We start from the raw sequence: 22345 nt of genomic DNA, 5'->3' as shown, positions 1-22345 counted from the left end.
CTTTAATGGAGCTTTAGAACTTGAGTGCATCTGTAAAACTTTAGACCCTTCAAACTCCCTTTTCTGCAAGCATGCTTTGATATTTTGCTAGAACTATTCACATTTAGGAAAAGTTGCAACATGTACCTAGGGATGTGATAGTTTCATTCAAACTTGAACATCTAGCTGCCTTTTGACATGTTGCTGCATGATATATGTTAACATCTCTCTAGCAGCAAAGTTGAAAGCACCTTGCTTACAAAAAAAAAATGTATAAAAAGCAATTTACAGGAGCAAGCTTACTTGTGTTAGAATGCCCATGCTTATGTACAGCATGATTGGTTTCACAATTTCGGGGCACTTCTACAGTTGGGATTATTTGAGAACATTTCTAGTAAATCTCGTTTTGTGTCATATGACTGAAGTTTTATACAAACACTTTTCCCCAATTCATATTAATTTAAATGTTTACCCTTTCTTTTCCTCCAGCCCTCCCTCTTTAGGCCTCTGAGCCGTGCCCCTCCCCCACCCTTATATAAGTTTCTCATTTAGTGGTAATTTTTTTCCAGCTTTTTTCTTTATTTTAATTTATTTTTTTTCTTATTTTGTGTAGAAAGATTTTCTCCACTGCAGCATGATAGTAGCTGAGCATCTAACCAGTCCCTAAGGCAGTATGGGAAAGTGTTTTTCTTAGATGCTTTATGTGAACCCACAAGAAAAAGAAGTAATGATATCTTTGACCACACAAGAAACATTGAAGGTAATTGTGAATTAAAAAGCAATGCTTTGTTGCTGTTGCGAGCTGTGGTATTGTTCTATAATTTACCATGTTTGTATAAAAATTCATCAGCCATTCTTTTTTTTCTTTGGAAAATTATTGGCAGTGTTTATTAGTAGCTTGTGAAAGAAGCACTAAAAGCTATTGTAGTCATATGGAATAGGTCTGGTGGCTTGCTTCCTGGGAACTTGTGCTGTTAAGTTGCATGGACACCCAAACATCACACTAAGTGCCTTCTACTGTGGTTAAAGAAATATTGAGCATTGCACTGTATGGTGAAGCTAACTTTCTGTTCCAGTGTGTATCATCCTCCAAAACTGGGTGGGAGAAATGTATTTTTCAGCATTTTCCGATACCATTAATCCAGGTGTCTAAACATTGGATTTAGACAACCTATGGGTTCGGATGTGTGCTCAAGGGCTGCCAGTTGCATATGGTAGGAGCATACAAATATGGTGCGGAAGAATTCTGTAGGCAACTAAAGCTTACTGGGCTGTTCGCTATCTTTTGTGCAGCTCCGGTAATACTCCTTTTTTAGTTCTATTATTTTTGTTTTACATTTTCTTCAAGACTTGTGCACTACTGCTTTGCAGCTCTTTGTTGATGCACTCTAACTGAATTTGGCACTCCTATGCTCTCTCTCTCTCACTATTGTACATCATAAATTCAATGATTAGGGCATGTCACTTTAGCTGTGTCATAACATGTTGTATCTACAGAGAATTTCTTGCTGAGCTCAGCTGCTGTGCCAGAAACAGCATTGCTCGTCAACTAAGTCTTCATGCACATGGTGTGCTGTCATGCAGTATTGTCTTGGCATAGTGGCTCAGCATAGCCATAGGGTAGAGGCAATCATTTCTTTGTTAGGCCTATTGTGTGGCCCTTTTCTTGAGCATATCTGTCACCTAGAAATTTCCTTCAAGTGGTCAAGGGGGTTATCAATTTCTTCTTTTGCCTACTGGACTGGTGTCACTTGTACTGAGAAGCCAGGACAGGTAACCATACTTCAGCCCTTCTTGGTGCAACATTTTGGAGGCTATGATGTTGCATTGCTTGTTCATAACTTTTCTCATAAAATGATGACGCCAATCCAAGGTAAAAGGTTTTTTTTTTTTTTTTTTTTTTTAATTTGTGACTTCTTTTGGCATCTTTAAGGTGCATTTCATTACATTTGGTTCTGATTCAGCTTTCCTGCCGTTTCAACTGTGCCATTTGTTTAGTAGATTGATAATAAATTTTCTAAAATATAAATGAAAGACCATCTTGATGCAGTAATAAAAAATTCTTTTCATTGGCTCTAGACTACATTGATTTAGTGTTTTGTTGGTCAAAGCATTAAAAAAAATTGATGAGGTGATCTGTGTTGCATGTATTAGGGATCTTAACTCTTATTCTTCGAAGGCCCAAGCTTGTGCTCCCAAGCAGGTTAATGCATTCTTACAAATTAAGTTACACAAAGCCAGATGTTTTCATCCTGTGCATGGCGCATCATAGCCTTAGTTGCTTTTGCGCCACAAAATCTTACATAACTAGCTAACAAAGCCACGCACTGGCTCAATTATACAATTGTATCTGACACCAAGCTACCTCATTTACATGTAGGATCTGCAAATTGAGTGATTACATTCAGAAATCTGAGAGTTAATAGGAACTGTGGTGCTGCTATCTTCAACGTGATGTGTGACCAGCAATCCAATCAAATTGGTTGCCTACGGAATACTTGGTTTTACCTCCACTCCCTTTCTACGTGGGATCGCCTTGATGACTGATGCTGATTGTTGGATGCTTCCTGTGGCTGATGCTGCAGCGGCAGCAAGAAGAGGCATGGTACGTGCCAGGCCTGAATATGGGAGGCTTGGGCTTTGTTTCGCTTGTCCCACAACTCTGCTGCTGCACGAGTGGTCATGAGAGAGCTAGTGAGGCAGCGTGACGACGTCCAGCGGGTGGGGCTCTAGGGAGAGGTGCACCCTCGGCTGGCAATGGTTGGGAGGTGGGGGGGGGGGGTCGGGGCGGGCAGGGTTGACGGCGGCCCCTGTTTGGCCCGCAGGTATCGCTTCGCCGAGATCTGCTACCGTAGGGAGAACCCCTCCCCCAACGGCGCCAAGGTTCCAACGGCCACCCTGGAAAAAGTGGTGCTGTTCTTCCCCGACGTGTGGCGCTGCATGCCCACCCGACAGGAGTGGGCCGACCTGGAGCTGCGGCTGCGCAACGCTGACGACACAGCGGCAGACGACTCGGCAACGGCAGGCGACGCAGCGGCTCCTTCCAAGGCACTCGGCCCTCTTCTTTGCTTCTACCACGCCTCTCTTCCCCCAATTGCTCACTTTCTTGTTGGCACAGCATAGCCATTGGGCCATTGGGGTGCCCTGGGATTTCTTTTTTTTCTTGATTTTTTTTTTACTACATTGGTCATCCATTGTGTCTCCACTGCTCGAGCCATGAATCACCCAGCAGGACGTGCCACTGCCGCTCCAGCCACATCGGACGGAACCACCAGCAACGTTTGCTTGGGAAAACTGCTTACATTTTATATTATTTGCTCTCTCTCTCTTTCTCTCACTCAATTTAGTACAGGTTGTCACTTTGGACATTATTTTATATTGGCCGAGATTTTTATGCCAATGCTTACGCGGCACTGTTGCCTGCTTTATTTTATTTTTTAATATCAAAGTGATGGTATTGGAAGCCATCCTTTGTTTTCAGATGTCGGCAGTCATCACAAGACCAGCATTGGGAAAGAGCCATCTATGTAAATGTGGAAAATAAGGGATTTGGGATTGCAGAAATAAGTACGACGCAATGGGGGAAAATACATGGAAAGTGCTAAGGCAGGTGACAGAGGATCACAGAAAAATTACAAAAGCAATGATAAAATGAATAGAGACCTTTTTTTTTTTTTTTTTTAGAGATATAGAATTTTTTATTTAATTTAGGTTGTGAACCTTTTTGGTAAATTTTGGGCGTAAAAAGAAATAGTGAGAACAGATATCTACAGCTAAATTTCATCAAATGTGGCTTTAATTGTTTAGTCAAAAGCTGAAAAGCAATTTTATAGCGGTGAGTGAGAAAAATAAGGGGAATCAAGGGGCTCAATTTGTAGTGGGGAGGTAAAAACCTTTATCTTGCAATATTTATATATATAAATTCTATTACTGAAATATAAAAATATGCTGTGAGGTGCACAGTTCACATGTACAGACTCTCCGTACTGCAGTGAATTTTTGTGCCAAGCAAACAGTTTTCAACTTTGGCATTCAGCTGAAATTGCTGGCGTAACTGATTTTTCAGCTCCAGGTGTTTCCTTTTAGAGCTCTTAAATAATTATGTGGTCTATGTGGGCATGTATTATACAGTTTGGCACAAAATGCACTCAATATCTGCAAGGATGTTCAGCGTTTGTTTTAATTGCTAAATATGCTATTCTTTAGTGTAGTGCAATGTCTAGCAGTAGTGGTAATGCATTATGGCTGACATATCACTGGCATGTATTGTAAAACGTGGTCAAACACAGCCAAGCAAAATATAAAGCCGAAATTTTATGCTGAAAGGTGGTTTCAGGATATTACAGAACTTTATATGATGATCTTTGAAGACTCCTGTTCATGTGAGATTGCCAGTTTCACTAAGAGAGAACTCCAGTTCATATGACAAAAGGTGCTTCTTTTCAGTTATTGGCATATATTTTACTGTTTTAGCCTAAAAAATTGACTTGATTCCTTTGTAGAAGCCTTAAATTAAAACAAATTTTTGTTATAATTTTTGTAGTACCACAACTCCTTCAGCATACAGGGGAAATACTCTAATTCAGTCAAGTTCTGCTTGCCACAAGCTCCCTTACAGTGTTTGTTGACTGTTAAGCTGTAACGAGTCTTTTTGATTTATTGTAGTTATCTAAACTTCATATGATTTGTGTGGTGTCATATTCTTGATTCAATTAGCTTTCTTAAAATGATTCTTGAATATGAATCATTGCCTGCTTCCTCAGGCCCCTTGTTCTCTAGCATTATAATGCATAAAAAGAATCTGCAATGGTTGCTTAGTATTACAGAGGTTTGCAAGCATTAATCTGTGCTTGAATGTGTAAGGGCTGTGTCTCCCTTATTACCAGTCAGTTTATCTAAACTGTTGAATGTTTGTTCAGCTGCAAGCTTACATGGGACTGCACGATGCTTATTTCATACCTAGTGCCTGATGATACTTTATTTTATTGCATTTTGATTGGTGCCGTCTGAAAAAAAAAAAAATACAGGAAGAAGAAAATGCTGCAGAGGAGACCAGCGTAAAGGAGCCAACTCATTACGCTGACCTGGACCCTAAAACTATGAAGGTAAGTGTCAATAACCTGTGATAGCTCCATTTTCCAAGTGCAAATGTAATGGAGTTCAAGCAGGTAGGGCTGTTTGTCTTAACACATGGCACAGCAGTGGCAGCCTGATGAAACTCCATTTTCCTTGACTGCACATGAATAGACTTTAGATATGAGATGGTCTACATACCTGCCAGCTTCTATGATTTTATCAGAAAATGCCTGATTTTTAGAGCTTGTTTATAAATTCACACGAATAATTTTACGGTTTATAATTTTTGTCTAATTTAACCCTTTGTATCCCAGCGGCAACAAATGTGGCCATAATGTAAAAAAATTCTGCAAATCTCGTGCGTGTTGCTGAACTTTCAAATACCACTTGCACTTTTTGAGGCACTTCAATGCCTCAAAAATATACCTAATAAATGCCACTAACTGTCCTGACAGCAGCACGCTGCCAGAGGAAGAAAGATGGCGTCCTCCTCCAGGTACTCGACTTAGTATCTACCCGAACTTTCTTTCAACTTGTAATGAAGTATTTTGCATTTATTCCATTGTGATATTTCTTCTATGAAGGAGCAGTACACAACGATCATTCTTACGTGAAATTTCTAGGGAAGAAGTGACTATACTCGGGTACAACTTTAGAATGCAGCGGCATTTGCCCCTCAAAGGCGGATGCACACGAGCCTCCACCAATGGGTGCACACTCTAGACTGACGTCATGAGCCAAACAGCCGGTGACCCCGCCGACGGAGAACATGGTAGCCTGCACTTCGAACTGGGCCAAGTTGCGTTAGTGGAACTGTTTAGTCACAGAGGCAATTGGCTGCCGGCTTCGGTCATCTGGGTGGGGCCTCTCCTGCCTTCTTAAGTTATACCCGACTATAGACTCCTTACAGTTTGCGGCTGCTCTGGCGCCATCTGCCGCAGCGATGCAACAGTATTGGGAAGGTAGTTCCGCAGCTTGGCCGGCTCGATGCATATTCTTCGTCTCGGCCACGATTGAAGCCATTTTGCTTTGTTCACCAGCCTTCCTGATTTTTTTGGATACGTCTTGCGACGGTGCAAGGGCATGCACTTCACCGGCAAGTGTTGAAATTGACGGAGGTGAAAAAAAAAAGGCAAGTGGAACTGGCCGTACTGCTGCGTAAATGACTGTCACAACCACGAATACAAAAATGCCGATAATTTCAGTAAGAAAGAACTCAGCTCATACTTTGGTCGCATGTAATGTATCTGATGTGTTTATTATTCCGCCTTCGTGTATGGTTCTGAGTATATAATGTACATCCTGGTTCGTTTTCTTCGCAAATGTTAATCTTGTAAAATTCAGTCTCATGCTATGTTGTATAGCTGGTGTTCCGTTGTTTTGTATAGCTAGTATTGCTCTTGTATATTGTATATTGTATATAGGCTGATGATGATGATGATGATCGCTATTGTAGTGTTGTTTAAAACACATTTTGTTAAAACTTTTTCGAATTCTGTTAACTCGCCGTGGCAAAAATATTCTCTGTCTTTCCGTTCATAGCCATTTCGTCCATGAGGAATTCCAGCGATACATCTGGAAATATATGTGAATTATTGTACATGTGCGCACACTGTTTGCTGTACTATTGCCTTGCCTGGTCTTTTGGGTCACATCAAGCTACATATGTAGCTTTTATTCCAAAATGACCGTCCAGCATGTAAACTGGAGAATAAATGTGATTTGATTGATTTCGTCGGACACTTTAAGAATTATCTCGAAACTGGTTTAGTCCTGAGAATTCGTTCCAAGTGGATAAACCTTGCGAACTCGGCGGCTATAGTTCGAAGATTGAAAGATGTGCCGTAAAATAATTATTTAAAAAGCTAATTAACGTAATTATGCTAATTCTTCAATTAGGCATTTTGATTTCTCATGGAAGTAATGGCCGCCTCATCGAGTAGTTTAGATCAAGGATTATAATTATGCTATCTGCCACAGGCAATTAAAAAATTTTGTTCAGCTAAAATGAACCACATTTGCATGCTAAATGATATCATATAACCATATCGTACAAATCAAGGTAAGTGCATGCGCACCAGCGGCAAAATAGCAGCACAGGCCATGGGCCGGATTACTGATGTTCCCGTGGGAGAAAGGAAGATTTCGGCCTTTTATTGCTTATGTACTGCAGCTGATTAAACCTCGAGGTGAGGCTGACAGATACGGTACAATCTGTAAGTAAAAAAAAAGGATTTTTTTCTTACAGGCCGGGCCTGGTCATGCAGACACGGGCCCCAACTAAGCTTAGTAATGAACGCCCAGGCCTGGGCCAGGCCTAGGCTCAGTAACACGGGCCCGGGTCGGGCCTGGGCTTGGAACCACGGGCCCGGGCCGGGCCCAGGCTGGTCTCGGTCATGTACGCCCGGGCCCGGGCCAGGCTCGGGCTTTGTATTACGGGCCCGGGCTGGGCTCGGGCCTTGTAAAGCGGGCGCGGGCCGGGCTCAGGCCGAAAAATCAAGCCCGTGCAGTGCTCTAGTACAAAGCATCTCTACATGCTTGGTCTGCATGTTTTGCATGCGTGCAGGGCTTGAAAATTGTTGCTTTGGTTATAGTGCGGTACCGCTTATAGTGGAGATATTCACGACTCCGGCGACTTACGTTATAAGCGGTCTACACTGTATCATTATGTGAATGAGTGTTTGCCACTATTGTAAGGCATATCACTGTGTTTTTTCACAGTAGTGAAGTTGTATCACTAGAAGTAATCGAATGAGAATAAGACATATGTGGTCCTCAAAAACTGCTAACATTTTTAATAATTGAAGTATACATCTAGCATATTGTGCTTTGACATTCATGCCAGGCTAAAATGCAGTACTGCAAAAAAGTCAGTAGATTGGTCACCTGAGATTCAGTATATCACTGACATACAGATGGAAAGAATGAAGTGGGAATAGCACGCTTAAATGTTCCTGTGTCTTCAACACTGTCAGGTAAATATGCATTTTAACTTACAAGGTGATAAATATACACATAATTAGCTACAGTGTAGACCACTTATAACATAAGTCGCCAGAGTCGCGAATATCCACACTATAAGCAGTACCACACAATAGCCATGAAACAATGATTTTCAAGGCCTGCACAAATGCAAAACATATAGACCAAGCAGTGGCACGTATCCTAGAATCGGAGCGTGCGATTGGTAGTTTTGCATCCGTTTAAATTTACGAACGTTGACAGGTTATGTCCAAGTACCCGCTCCGTAGTCTTTGCATGAAACAAAGTAATAATAATTTTTAAAAAAGAAAAACGATGGCGATCAAAATTTCAGGCACAGTACAGTGTCTCATCAGTCTCACCTGAGATCTCGGACTGATCGGCGTATACACGGTATCGAAAACATGGCGACCGCGTATCAAGTTGCTGCCATTAGAGTGTTGCCCGGGCCCTCACTTTCGTTATCAAGGTGGTTTATCTGCTTTCCATGTGCCGTACAGCCATTGCAACACATTTCGTTGACTCGGCACCAAACTACAACTTTGGTTGCCGACGAGGCGCGCTGGTTATGCCTAGCCGGTGGGGGTGTCGGGTGGCATGCCGTCGCGGGAAGCTCGCCCATGATATGTTCGTACCCGTAGACAATTACATAGAGACTACACATGCGATCACGCGTACGGGCGGAACTGACAGCAACGCGTACGAAGCGGAATCGGGTTCCTCGAGCGTTCACCCGCAGTAACTACTGCGAATGCCTACAAAGTTTGCATGTGCGCACACTGGTATGAACAGCTGAAGACCACAAGTGCACATAAAGCCTAATAGCTCCAAAATAAATTTGCGGAACACTGCTTAAACTGACAGCGTCGCACACGCAATATCTGTACTCACGACGTGCATCGCGACGGGTGCATAGAAACTGAAGCTGCGTTCAGTGCAAAGCAAAGCGCACCGCTGATAAGCAACCGAGAAAAGCCTTATCCATCGCCTAGACAACCACCGCGCCCCCAGATCGCGCTGCCACTGTTTTTTTTTTTTATTTATTTATTCGTTCATTCGTCCGTTCTCACCGCGTCTCATGGTCCTCCTCAGAATCGCCCTCGTTGTTCTCCTCTCCCATCTGTGGGCGCACCTCACAAGCGTGCTCGCTACCACGCTTGTCGGCGGGATTTTCCTGCGGGATCCGCATTATAACCGGTATTTCATCTCGCACAGCTGCACTGTAAGTGGTATGCCTATACATGGAGTTCTATGTGAGGGTAAACGGGATTCTATGCGAGGGTAAACGGGAGTCAGAAAAGGCCGCGTTGTAGCCAGTTCTGCACTATAAACGGTTATGTTTTAAATGGTCTAAGCTGTAAATAGCAATGCTATGGCTCCTAAACGCTCCTTCACACCGGCGACTGACAGTGGTCGCGCAACCAAGTAGCTCGCAACGCGACCAGCCGCAAATGGTCACTTTTCTCGAAAAGCGACTATTTTGGGCCAGTTCCTCGTTGCTTGATATTTCAGTCGCACGACTGTGGTCGCAAAGCTGCTCAACCAATCAGCGCCGTGCCGAAAGTGATGTTATGTGTTTTCATCCGCAGTCCTCCTGCATCACACCAAATGCAATGTCCATGCCTCCATGCAGACTACAGGTTGGTAATATGTGTCTTGCCTTGTGATGCTGGGATGCAGCAGTTGCAGCAACGTGTCGAATGTACACGGTAGCATTTGGTGGAAGCTTAACACCAACACAAGAAAGCACAACACAAACCCCTTTTTCCAGCTGCCGTTCCTTGGATGAACACGCCACCCAAAGGCGAACAGCGAATGAACAGCTTCGCTTTATTATTATGCACCGATTCCCATGCATCTCGAACTTGAAATTACAAGTTACTCTCGATAATACTCCTCGTCAGTTCAGGCAGGAGCGTGGCCGGCCATTTCTCGCGAGCGGAGGCATGGCGCACCCACCTGCGTCGCGTTTTCTTCCGAGGCTTCCACACTGCCACAGCTGACACCATGGCAGAGCACATCAGCACAAAGACGACGTCTTCCTCTTCGCTTGAATCAAAACCCAGCCATCGCTCGAATGCACATCGAACCAATGCACATATTGCCAGCGAAGTGCGCGCGAACTCGATTGGTCGCGAGTCGCAAATGGTCGCGCGACCTCCTCATGTCGCCGGTGTGATTGAGCCTTTAGGCTACACATCGGTTATTTCTCAGGCATGTTAACTTTTGCGATATGGATTTTTAAGGCTACTTCAAAATTGTGAGCAGTGTTTGACTTTCCAGGCTAATTGATAAAAAAGGCATACCGAAGTTTTGACTGGATTTATGCAACATCTCCATGACAAATAAGAGGGTGTTACAGACCTCATACACAAGAGAAAACAACACACAGGACAAATGCCAAAAGTCATCCATTGTTTTTCCACTCATTCACTCTGTGCTGATGTTCACCACAATGGCTGGAATGTAAAACACTTGAAACTTTGGTATTGCAGACCTTTGTGGAATTGAATGTGTCTTCCACTCGTATTTTGTTGCTCTGCACATTCCTATTTGCCCTTGTCTTATGTCAGAAAAATCTGTTCTTCAACTTTGTTTCACTCAAGGTTATTTCTGTGAAGCATGCTGAACGAAACAAAGCTATTTAAAACCTTGCATTTATGTCTGTACTGAACTGTGAACTTTGGATGGCAACAAATGAACGTGGTAGAGTATAGGCAGGTTTCTGTCTGCACACCATTGTAAATTTGGAGAGGTGAGCAAATCAACACAGTAGAGTATGGATGAATGGACAAGTCAAGTGGAAAAGCTTCTTAAGACAACAGCTTTTCACCACCACTAGCTTCTGGGGCAGTGCATGCATTACTGCTAACACAACATTTAACAGCTTGCTTCGGCTATACTCAAGGGGCAATGTCACTATATATTTGCCATTTATGACTGAATCGGTACACTGCAGCTGAAAAAATATTTACTGACAATTACGATACTCCCTAATGCGAAATTTGAGTGCAGCTCTATACGTGTTTTCATTTTGCGATATATTGGTTGGCGCGGACTATATGTATTAGGCCGTATGTTGCAAACGGAGCGGTGGCGCGACTGCCTCGCTAATCAGGAGATCACGAGAGGCAGTACGTTGGTGACGCATAGGCGCGATTCACAGCAGCCACTGCAGAAAGACCTCCACTCATGCAGTGCTTTGTTTGCATATATGGTATTGTTGAACACGCTTGCCACATGCCATCAGTGAACAGACAACGGCGCACTACACTGACGCCATCTCGTAGGCGGTCGTCGCCACAGATGCGGCACTACGCTTTTCTTCTCACGCTTTTGCCATACCCTCCTTCTCCGCTTTCCTCCTTGCGCTCGATTCGCTATCTCTGTCTTTCATCGCCCGCTGCTCTCCGCGTTTGCTCTTTCATTCTTCACTCTGCTCATTCCCTTGGTTATGCCAGAGACAACGGCAACGCTCAATGCAGGAACAGCCACCTAAGAGCTGCTCTCTAAAGAGTTGGCCTTGGGTAACTCCTAGAATGGCATTGTACAACAGCCCCATTCAAGCATGCTGATCTTTTTCTGCATTGTTTTTTCTCTCCATACGCACTGCAAGAGTTCATGTCGACCAATAGGCATGAGTAAAATGGTCCTTGTTTTGATGTTCTTTTTTTCATTGTGCATGTTGGGAATTAATAAAGGGCCAGTATTACGTAAGGGTTTTGCTCAATTTTATTTATTTCTTATCGTCCATCGTTCCCAGCCAGCAGATGCCAGTGATAATGTGGGCAGAGTGCTGTTTGAGCTGCTGTTACAGCAAGCGCAAGAAGGAATAGTTGTGGAATAGGATTGTTACATTACCCCTGCCAAGATTTCTGAACTGCTAAGCTTATAATTCAGCTCAACAATGTTTAGCTCAAAAAAAAAAAAAGTGTGTTTACTATACTTTTTCATGATCTCTGTGCTGTTGTTGTGTATGGAGTGGATAACAATAGTGAAACATACTCATTTGAAAGACAGAGCTCCCACACAGTCTGTTAAAATGCTTGAATATCTTTTGCAAATGTAGGTTGGGTGTTGTCTCTGCAGGTTGGTGACCTACGTGTGGAGCTGGAGGTGCGTGGCTTGTCCACAAAAGGCCTGAAGTCACAGCTGGTTGCACGGCTTAGCAAGGCTCTCAAGGCAGAGGCAGAAATGGCTGAGGGCAATGAGGAGGAGGAAGAGGAAGAAGCTGAGGAGGAAGTTGAGGAGGAGGAGGTTGAGGGTGAAGACCCGGTGGAAGAGGCTGTGCTGGATGAGGTCAAGGAAGAGGCCGGTGACGAGCTCAAGGAAGAAGATGATGCTGAGAGGCCTGAGGAAGAGAAGGAGGCTGGTGGTGAGGTATGCCTTGGCCCAACTTCTTTTTTTTTTCAGTTCTGCTTATTCCTTTTCCTGTCTTTGTTTTTTAACCTTTTTTTGTTGTATACCACTGGTCAACATTGACTAAAAAAAACTGTTTCATTGCTCAGTATATGCAGTGACATAAGTGTGTCTCCACGCCCTTTGTTCTAATGAAATGAGTTTGGCTCCTCCCTCCTGTTGTAAACACAGGCAATCTAAAATTATAGCGCACAAGTACAAGAACACAAGGAAAAAAAGCACGTGTCATTCTTTCAGCTGAGGTTACTTTAGTGGGTGGCTTCAATAATCTGTGGCTTAGGCAGATTTTTTATAGCAATGAACAACTTAACCCCTTCCATGCCGTGGACAAGTTGGGTTCATCCTTGTGTTTCTGGTAAAAACGGCCAAGGATGAGCCCAGCTCGTCGATGGTACTTTTAATTTTGTCTCAGTGGTTTGTCGTGCTTTTGGTAGATGGCAACACACAATTTGTGGGGTAGCGCAAGCAGGAGCAAGTTTGTTCTGGTGGAGGAAGTAAAACACGTTGGCAACTGGGGTCTCTAAAAAATAAATTGGCCGTTTTTGGTCACAATCCAGGATAATAGTGTGGCACGGAAAGGGTTAAGACAACTAGTAAAATGCTTGCACCTGCCCAGAATTACTTGCCACCAAGTGATTTTGAGCAGGTAGTTGACAAGTGGACAAGTGGTAGGCACTGCTAAGCATTTATCTCTCTCATGTTGCAGCATGGAGGAGGTCTATAAGCTGACTCTGGTACAAGAGTTGAGTACGAATTTCTTGAAATGAGAAGCTTGGAGAAAGAGGGGTGTAGATGAGGGAAGGTGTTGAGCCTTTAGCCAGGTGCTTAGCGACTCTAGGACCACCATGCAGAGTATACGAGTAATGATTTGTGAGGTCTTGTTTCCAGTCTCGCCACAGTTTGGTTAAGATTTCAGCCCATTATGCATGCTTTAAGGGGACCATCTACTCTTAGAACATGCCTTGAAATTGTCTCACTGTTCATCTCACTATTTTCATACATCAAATGGCCATTCCATGAAATAGTGAATTTGACCAAGGGTGTGCGAATATTAAAAACTATCAAATAACAAATAGAATAGTGGCCTATTCGATTCAGTCTTCAAATCGAATAGTCACTGTTTGTAAATGCAAATATTTTTCGAATACTTATTCAAATATTTCAGAATGTGACTGCGCCAAATAAACACAAAATTGGAACAAAAGTGGGGTAAATTTTCACCCCTCCGGGCATACTATAGACATAAAACATTAGAACTTGCTCAGTGGAGCAGCCTACGTCACTTAGGTAGCCATACTTTACAGGCTGTACAGCAATCATTCACACTCTCTTAAGAGCCCTGTGCATGCGCAGAAACTACTTGCTTGCTTCTAATGCTAAATTTGTGCTTTTAATAAACAAAGCTTGATAACATATATGTAATGACAGTGTCACACACCCCGTGAACAAAGCGCCAACGCCAGGCCAAATTCCAAAGCCAACTTATCAGCTTCTGAAAATAACCCTACAAAAGCAAGGGCAATTAATAAGGGGCCTTCTGGTGCGCCAGCGAACGCCGGGTGTGGTCCAAAGACCGATTCAGAGCCCAGAGTTGTCAAAACACAGTAAAAAAGCAAGGGCAATTAATAAGGGGCCCTCTGGTGCGCCAGCGAACGCCGGGTGTGGTCCAAAGACCGATTCAGAGCCCAGAGTTGTCAAAACAAAGTACAATATATTCTTCAAACAAGGCAGTTACATACACACATGCACACTTCGGCTAGACACATCACAATACAATTCAGATGGGTATTAACAAAACACTGGAAAATAATTAACGACAAGCACTAAGAGTCCAACATGTAAAGTACAGAATGAATAGGAACACACAGTGTCCATTCGTATTCCCCCGCGCGTGGTTTTGAGCCGGACAATTTTTGTAGAAGGAACTTCTACCGGAAATGCAGATGCTCGATGAACTCGTCGGTTAGCTTGCCGGGGAATCCCCTTCTTCCGCAGATGGTCAGTTATCACGTTACATCTCTTCACCGGTGCGGTCTAATCCCTCCTCGGATTCCTGCATGGCACTTTTATTGCCTTTGCCGGCGTTTCTCGAACGGAGTCGGACTCCCAGAGCGTGAACAAAGCCTGGGAATCTTCTAAACAATTCTCACATTTTCGGTCGAGGCTGTCAAAGCGTCGTCAAGGGTGGTGGTGACTCATCCGTTGGCGCAAGCCGGGTGTCCGTCCTCCCTCTCTCTCTCTGCTCGCCGGGTGAGAGGGTGCTTCGATGCGCACGCTCACTCTCTCCGTCTCTCGTTACCGTAGCCTTCGCATATCTTGTCGAAGCTTCTAGACTCCGTTGATCGCAACGGCTGTCTGTGGTGTAATCGCTATCTGCCTCTGTCGAAGCTGCCGCGGGGCCGGCGTGCTTCCTTGCTGGCTTGAGTGATGCGCGGCGCACGCTTGGATTATGCGCTCTTTTGTGACACTCCCCCCACTTTAAGAATAATATGCAATAATATTCAAGAAAACACAAAATTAGCGCACACAAAAGTCTACTACGCACGTGTCCTTAAGTCCATAATCAGTCCACCACAATTCACGTGTCACTTCGCTCGCGACACATCGTGTACAAACACAATTCACACAAGTACACTTGTACTACATAATAACACATCTCTCGCGTAACAAGGCAGAAATATGAAACAGAGCAGATACAACAAGTATACAAAACTGTGACAGTGTAGTTTACATAGCACAAACAAAACAACACTCTCCTCATGATGCATGAATAAACACTCGGTTCACTCATCAAAACACTTTGCACCACATAAATGTCAACGGTTTTGAAATTAGAATTTCCTGTCCTTCGTTTTCCAATGATAGTGTTTCGGTTTGTTTGAAGCTCGAACTCCCTCGATGTTTCCTAGGATTAGGTCTTAGAAGGCTGTCCATACAAAAAGCTGTGACACTGCCACTGTAATAGGCGGTCTCGACCTCAATCTTGGCTTCGGGAAGCTTCTTAGCCATACCATCGACCAGGTAGACTAAACTAGTTTCGCCCGTGAGCTCATCGTCTTTGAATTGCCTTCGCACGATTACTATGCTGCTGCAGGTATCTCGTAACACCGGGATTGATTTCCCTGCCATTTTTCTGGCAAGTACAAGCATTCCTTTTACAGGAAATTCTGGGCATTTTGTCATCACAGCATTAACGACCAGAATTGTTTTTCCGTTTCGAAGTTCTACAAAGCCGGCATTTATGTCTTCTTCTTGGTGTTTTGGCGGGGCATACACGCATAATGCCTGGGGAGCTTCTTTTCCTCCGTTGTGACATGTATCGGCTTTGTGACCAGTTCGCCCACATTTAAAACATTTGACATCATTGGGGTGCGTAAAATTGCCCTGACAATTGCTAGCATAGTGGCCCAGTCGGTTACAAAGATAACACCTCAGAACAGGCTTCTGAGGATTTCTCCTTTCATCAGATGCCGGTTTCTTTGCATCCTCTGGTCCCTCTTTTTTGATCTTGGACAGATTGGTGCCTCCCTGCGCTTCCAAAAATTGGTCTGCCAATTCCAGCATATCTTGAAGCGACTTAGCTTTCCTTTATTTCAGATAGAGTGACAGGCTCGGGTGGCAACTGATGAGAAATTGTTCCTTGATCAGATCGCATCGTACTCCTGTGCAGTCTCTGAAAGTTCGGTCCACCTATCAAAATAGTGGCTGAGCCACGCGGCAAATTGCGTGGCAGTCTCGTCATCGGCGGGCTTTCCAGTGCTAAACTTGTCTCGGAAGCCTTCTACGGTGAACCTAAATCTCTTTAGTAGAGCGGCTTTCACCCTTTCATAATTCGAGGCATCGGCTGGCGTCAGCCTACCGTAAACACTAAGTGCTTCTCCACTCAAACACGTGCTCAATGCAGTGGCGCATTGATCCTCTGGCCAATTCTGGCTTTTAGCAACTGTCTCAAACCTGTGCAAGTAAGCATCCAGGTCATCTTTTCTTTCATTGAATGCCACAAGCAGTTTGCTTGGGTTCAGACGGAAGCTAGTGTCTTCCCTTTCAGTGCTATCCACTCTTGCATGAGCGGGAGCATCTGTGCGCTGCTGCAAACAAAGTCGTTAGAGTTCTAATTCGTGCTGTCTTTGTCTTTCTCTCTCAGCTATTTCAGCTTCTCTTTGGTCTTATATCTGTCGCTCTTTTGCTTCCCTTTCTTCTTTGTGTCCATAGCTGTTCCAGTTAAGACCTGAAGCCATATTTGCGGAACAAACTCAGAACCTACTGGCAACATGAGTGGAACGCTGAAATCCTTAATAAGCTCCACGTGGTTAAGCTACATTTAGGGTATTGGCCATCACTACACCAACTCGAGACGAAGTGATGTCCTATTCTGTCGTCTCAGAATAGGGCACACTTATGGTACAGATAGTTTTTGTTGACTGGCGGTGAACCTCCAATGTGTAGTAGATATGGGGACACACTCAGTGTTCGGCATGTCTTCCTGGAATGTCGCGAAGCACAAGCCGGGAGAAAAAGACACTTCCCTTTAGCATATAGGCAGTGTATACCACTTCACTTGGCACTGTTTCTAGGCAGAGAACCGCTATTCGATATGAAATCCGTTTTAGCATTCTTAAATGACGTCCATACGCTCAACGTATTCTGCGCAAGAAATTCGTAGCACGGCCTCCTGCGAGAGGCCGCTGTTGCGATGTCAACCTTTGTTTACAGCACATGGCTCGGGCCCCTTGTACTCAAGGTGCCTGGTGAGGCTGTTGTGCTACTCGTCAACCATCACATTTTCATATTTAAATACATGTTAAGTTATCACAACCTTCTTGCACCTTTCAACTCATAGCATACGCCACTTCAGTCACTATCATTATTTTATTAGCTATATGTTTTACGCCATTTACAGCGACAGTTTTTAGGCCCCTTTACAGCCATGTCACATCAACCATGTGAAACTCATTGCCCACGTCATAACAGCTCATCAATTACATTACCACTTGTCATGGCGCTCTTTGGCCATACCTGGCCCTTGCGCCATAAAACACCACACATCTTCATCCTTTCTTCATTCCGCTCCTTTGCCTCTCTTTCCTCCTTGGCTCTTTCGGCCACTAGCTTCTCTCTTTCTGCAGCTTCATTTTTCCTTCTGACTAACCCACTTCCACAGTTCCGCTCCGAAAAGACCCATCTCACTGAGGGCAACTAATTTCTCGAGATCCATGATGCCCTTCAAAAATCTAGCCGCATGCAAAAAATATCTGCCTAGATTTCAACAATCCAACTGCTTTCTGCACACAAGTTAGCGAAATGTGGTGCAACACCCAAAATCGTTTACCTGTGGCAATGTAAACGACCCTAGGCTCTTTCTCTCTATTATGGACACACAATTTGCACCAGAAAGGTCCTTGTCGCGGACGCCAGAAATATTGTCACACACCCCGTGAACGGGGCGTCAACGCCGGGCCAAAGCCGACTTATATATCACAAGCGCTTGAATAAAAAATGGCGGCTGCACTTGCAGTTTCGAAATCGCAGGCAATCGGAACTGGGTGCCGTTTTGAATGAGCTACACGACGGTGCATTTCGTTCTTTAGATGGACGTTTTTAACGGAAGTTTGCAGCTAAGTGCGGGAGCACACTGGGAACAAAAATGACACTCAAAATCTTGTTTTTGGACCAAAGTGCTGCCGAATTGCAATTTGCGACACCTCAACACCACAGTCCACCAGGTTGTGTCCCTCACCGTGCGACAGGCGGCTTTGTAAAGCCTTAGGCCTAATGCGTCACTACCCTGACAACAACCGACATTAAAAAAAAATAAACAACACCCAAAACTGGCACAAGAACAGGCAGCCGTGAGGAGACGTTAGCTCTGTGAGGTGGTCCTACCCCGCTCGGTGCACACAGCATCCAAGTTGACGGCGCCCACCCTCCCAGACGGTGTCGGAGCGCCCGGTGCCAGGCCGCAATACCAGTCAGCCCGTAGCGGCACCCGTGGCCCGTGGCCACCTGGCTCCCTGAGCCGCGACTTCCGAAGTCAAAGATATAGAAGAAGCTATTTAGATAAGAAATTCGGACCACCCACGAGGCTTCCATACTCACTCGCTTCAGGCTTGCCAATGCTCCGCGGGCGCTAGGCCTCGCTCTCCCAGGATGCAGACCACGTGGCTCTCGTACCGACGAGTGTACTTCAACAAAACACTCGCGAAAAGGCTTAGCATGTTGAAAAGTTCAAACATGCTACAGCGACCGTCGCCTCACTCAAGAAAGCATGCCGCCGACACTAGCGATCAAAATCCACACTAGGACTACGCTTCGGTTCAAACAAAGGTTGTCTTGAACCGAGCAACACTGTCAAAATTATCATCCGATGTCCCAAGAGGCCCCACGTTGGAAGCCAAATGTGGGTATCTTCCCCAACGAGCAATCCATGCGCCGCCGAGACGACTCGGCGGGCTGCCCTCCCTTCGGGAAGTCCCCACGAGGGCCCTCGGCCCACCACCAGAGGCAGCGTCAGGCCTCACCTCGGACGCCAGCAAGACCGGCCCACCACCAGAGGCAGCGCCAGGCCTCACCTCGGATGCCCGCAAGACCGGCCCCCCCTCATACACCTCGACGCCACTTCCCCAACGGCCCGTCACCTCGCTGCCCGACCTCTACGCCTGCCGAGGTTCAGTCGCTGGCACCACAGGACCCCGGCGAGAGGACCCCAAACCGACAGGGCCACAGCACCCGGGACGTGGCGGCGTGGACGTCTCAAGACGGCGTGGACCCGCCGGCGGTCTTACGTATCCGACAGGCCTTGGCGGCGGCAGGAAAGGGCTCGCATCGGCACGCCCCCGGAGCGGCTGTTCCGACTGTTCCAAGGCCGGACAGTCCGGGACGTCGACCGGAGGGCGAGGGGCGCCTGCCTGCCGCTGCGGGCAGGTACAAGGCTGTGGGCTGTGGGGCCGTGCGGGTCCACCAGAGCCACGACCGGGGGCCCTGCACCGGATCCGAACGCGGGGTTCGCGCAACCCACCGCCACTGCAGCGGCGGCCGCCTAGCGGGGCAGCTCAGGCCATGCTGGCCCGAACGGCCCGGGAGACCGAGTGCAGTCGGGGGTGCCGAGCGACGACGCGGCACCGCTGGCCATGGAGGTGGAGGCCGAATTGTGGGCCATGATTCAAGAATAAAAGTCGTCCACATCTCTCGCGTCCGAGGGCCTTCTTAAGGGGGAGAGGATGTGGGGAGCACACGCTGCCACCTTCTCCCGTGGGCGCTCGCCCGTCGCTTGCGCACGGAGCGCACGCGGCGGTAGCCGGGCGGATATCTTGTGCGCGCACAACGCGCGCAGCGAGAGCCGGGGGGACACGGGAGAAATGCACTTTGCCCTCTCCCGTTTCTCGCTCGCCTCTCGCGGCGCGCGTGCCCGCGCGGGAAGAGGGAAGGTATCCGGCAGGCGAGGAGGACACTTCTCTCGCGGAAAGGTAAAAAGGTATAAAAGAGCGCGACCGAGAGACCCCCGGGCGCTCTGACGTCGCTTGACCTACCTGCCCATACGCATTTACCCGCTGAAACCCGTGAGTGACCTCGTTTGCGTGACTACCACACGTGACGAGGCGAGCCTATTTTATTAGTTATTATACAGAGCGGACTTCCCTCTGCAAGGGTGTTTTATTGCCCACAGCAATAAACGTTGTTGAGTTGACTCGCTTGTTGCCTTATTCGCCCGAACCCTACGTAGCTGCGATTACACGCGCTACGGGTTGTGGAAGACCCCCACAATAGTAGGCAAATCCAGATTGTGCATTGAAGTGCTATCAATAGCTCAATACAAGGCGCGTCGTGCTAGCATGCGTCCCTTGTAGATGCTAACCACTATTCCTCGCCAGGTGCAGCAGGCATAGCGTACTTGTGATCTCGGCTTAAGTTTCGCATGATTTTGAGGCTAGCTGAGTGTTCAACTAAACGAAATTAGCAAGACCCTATGGCTACGAAACCAATAAGCAGTGTGGCCAAAGTTTCATTCCTACGTGGGCGGACGCAGCAAAGCGTGAGCAGACGAAAGTGCTTTTTCGGGAAATGCTTAATTTTTATTAAAAATCAAACCAGAGTTTTTCACCTGCTTCAGCCTGTTTAGTAAACTGCTATAATTAATATACACAGTAATAGTAGGAAGAAGCGCGTTGATCCTAACAACCGTCTTGATTAGACAGCTTTAGCTGAGCGTTTACGGCTCGCTCCACTCAGTCCGGTGTATCCTAATAATTTGCACACAGCCTCTTAGTGGAACGGTAGCAGGAACACTAATGCGCCTGCACACAACTCATACCAGCAGCAGAATGTAGAACACTGGCCACATTCTGCTACAAAATCAATTGAGCGGAATGTTAGGGTGCATCTTTGTTTCTTTGTCCGTTTCCAGACGAGCTTATTAAATTAGTGAACTCGGTGCAGTTCGTGCAGCCACCGGTGCGTGTGAAATGGGAGCGCAGTGGAGTGCAAGCAATGCTCTGATAGAATTGACTACTGTTGTCAGCTATTGGCCAATAGCAGCTCTATGAAAATCTTTCAATATGACGACTTATGCAAGTCACCGGCAGCTTCTAAACGGATGAGGGGAAGGCCTCTGTTTAAAAAGAGAGCGTTTATGAAAAAAGATGACTTCGCACTCCACTTGTGAGCTCCACACGCCACACACGAGTACAAAATTTGGCTGACATGGTCACAGCAGTACATGGTATCCGTGCAGTGTGTTTTTTTCACCAAGGCCATGGGGTGGTTCAGGACTCCTTTAAACTGTCATACGACCACCTATAAACTATGACCCAGAACTCGGGAAGTACTGTATTTAGGCGGATACTTTGTATGACAGGGGGTCCTAAGCAAAAACTGTGTTTAAGTACATGGTACTACTGTGTAGAACACTGTAATCATGGTTTGAAATGCTTAGGCACTGTTTGCCAGCTTGTAAAAGCCATATCTGTGTTGAGGTAAATGAAGTATTCTATGCAGTTAATGCTGTCCTGTTTTGCAGACTGAAGAAAAGCAAGTGGAGTCGGTGGATGTGGCCAAGGAAGAAGCCGTGGATGGAGCCAAGGATGAGGCATCGGTGAAAGCAACGAAACCTCCACCAAGTGTTGGGAAGCCACTGCGACTTGAAGACATGCCTAGCCAACCAAGCATTCTAGTGTACCCATCACGTACAGCTAAAGGGGGCCGTTTTGACTGCTCAGTCATGTCTTTGTCCCTACTGCTTGACTATCGCCAAGAGGATAACAAAGAGCACTCCTTTGAGGTTAGTTCGCCACGCTCAGCATTCTTTTATTTGATGGCAGATAATGTGTCTGTGTATCAGTTGTTCCAGAATCAATAAGTGATTGGTAATTGTTGGTCTGTACATCTGGTGCATGACTTTCAAAAACCTAAAGACTGTTTCTGCATTTCTAGTCGCTTTTGTAAAGACTGTTTCTGCATTTCTAGTCGCTTTTGTATTATGTCCGATTGCATAAAACTATTCTCAGTAGTCTACAAGTCCTATTTACATAGGCAAATAAAGTCTGTTTGCAGTGTTTTCTGCTCTGTGTACACGAGCTAAATGGGTGCGTCAGTCTGCCTTGCTTGTGTCCATTTGCTCAAAAGAAGTACCTAACAATTGTGTAGTAGTAATAAGCTGCACCAAATGTCATGCACTTGCTTTTCTTTCTACTGATCCAAAACGCAAAATTTTGTGCTACAGAACTGCTACAAAATGCTAATGTGGCTGCTCCTAAATTGCTAAAAAACAGCTTTTTTTCCTGCTCCAAAAATTGCTCCAACTCTTAAACTGGCTGGACCACTACTGCATATGGCATTTGAAACATTGAGCACAATGCCTTGCCAACGAAAGTAAAAATATAGGTGGCAACCTGAA

At 45.7% G+C, this 22345-nt stretch overlaps 1 protein-coding gene across 3 annotated transcripts in view; it reads left to right on the top strand.

Annotated features, from left to right (window-relative positions):
• The window catches only part of LOC119435943 (cell division cycle and apoptosis regulator protein 1), a 214492-nt gene that overhangs the window by 141073 nt on the left and 51074 nt on the right, over positions 1-22345 (top strand). For all 3 annotated transcript variants that reach the window (XM_037702648.2, XM_049660883.1, XM_049660882.1), the window contains 4 exons: positions 2805-3027; positions 5007-5084; positions 12127-12417; positions 21470-21730. In XM_037702648.2, the coding sequence (XP_037558576.1) occupies positions 2805-3027; positions 5007-5084; positions 12127-12417; positions 21470-21730 (853 nt within the window). The remainder of the gene's footprint in view (positions 1-2804; positions 3028-5006; positions 5085-12126; positions 12418-21469; positions 21731-22345) is intronic.

The sequence above is a fragment of the Dermacentor silvarum genome, chromosome 1 (genome assembly GCF_013339745.2).
Source record: "Dermacentor silvarum isolate Dsil-2018 chromosome 1, BIME_Dsil_1.4, whole genome shotgun sequence".
In the NCBI taxonomy this organism is placed as follows: domain Eukaryota; kingdom Metazoa; phylum Arthropoda; class Arachnida; order Ixodida; family Ixodidae; genus Dermacentor; species Dermacentor silvarum.
This window is presented reverse-complemented; position numbering and strand designations above follow the sequence as displayed.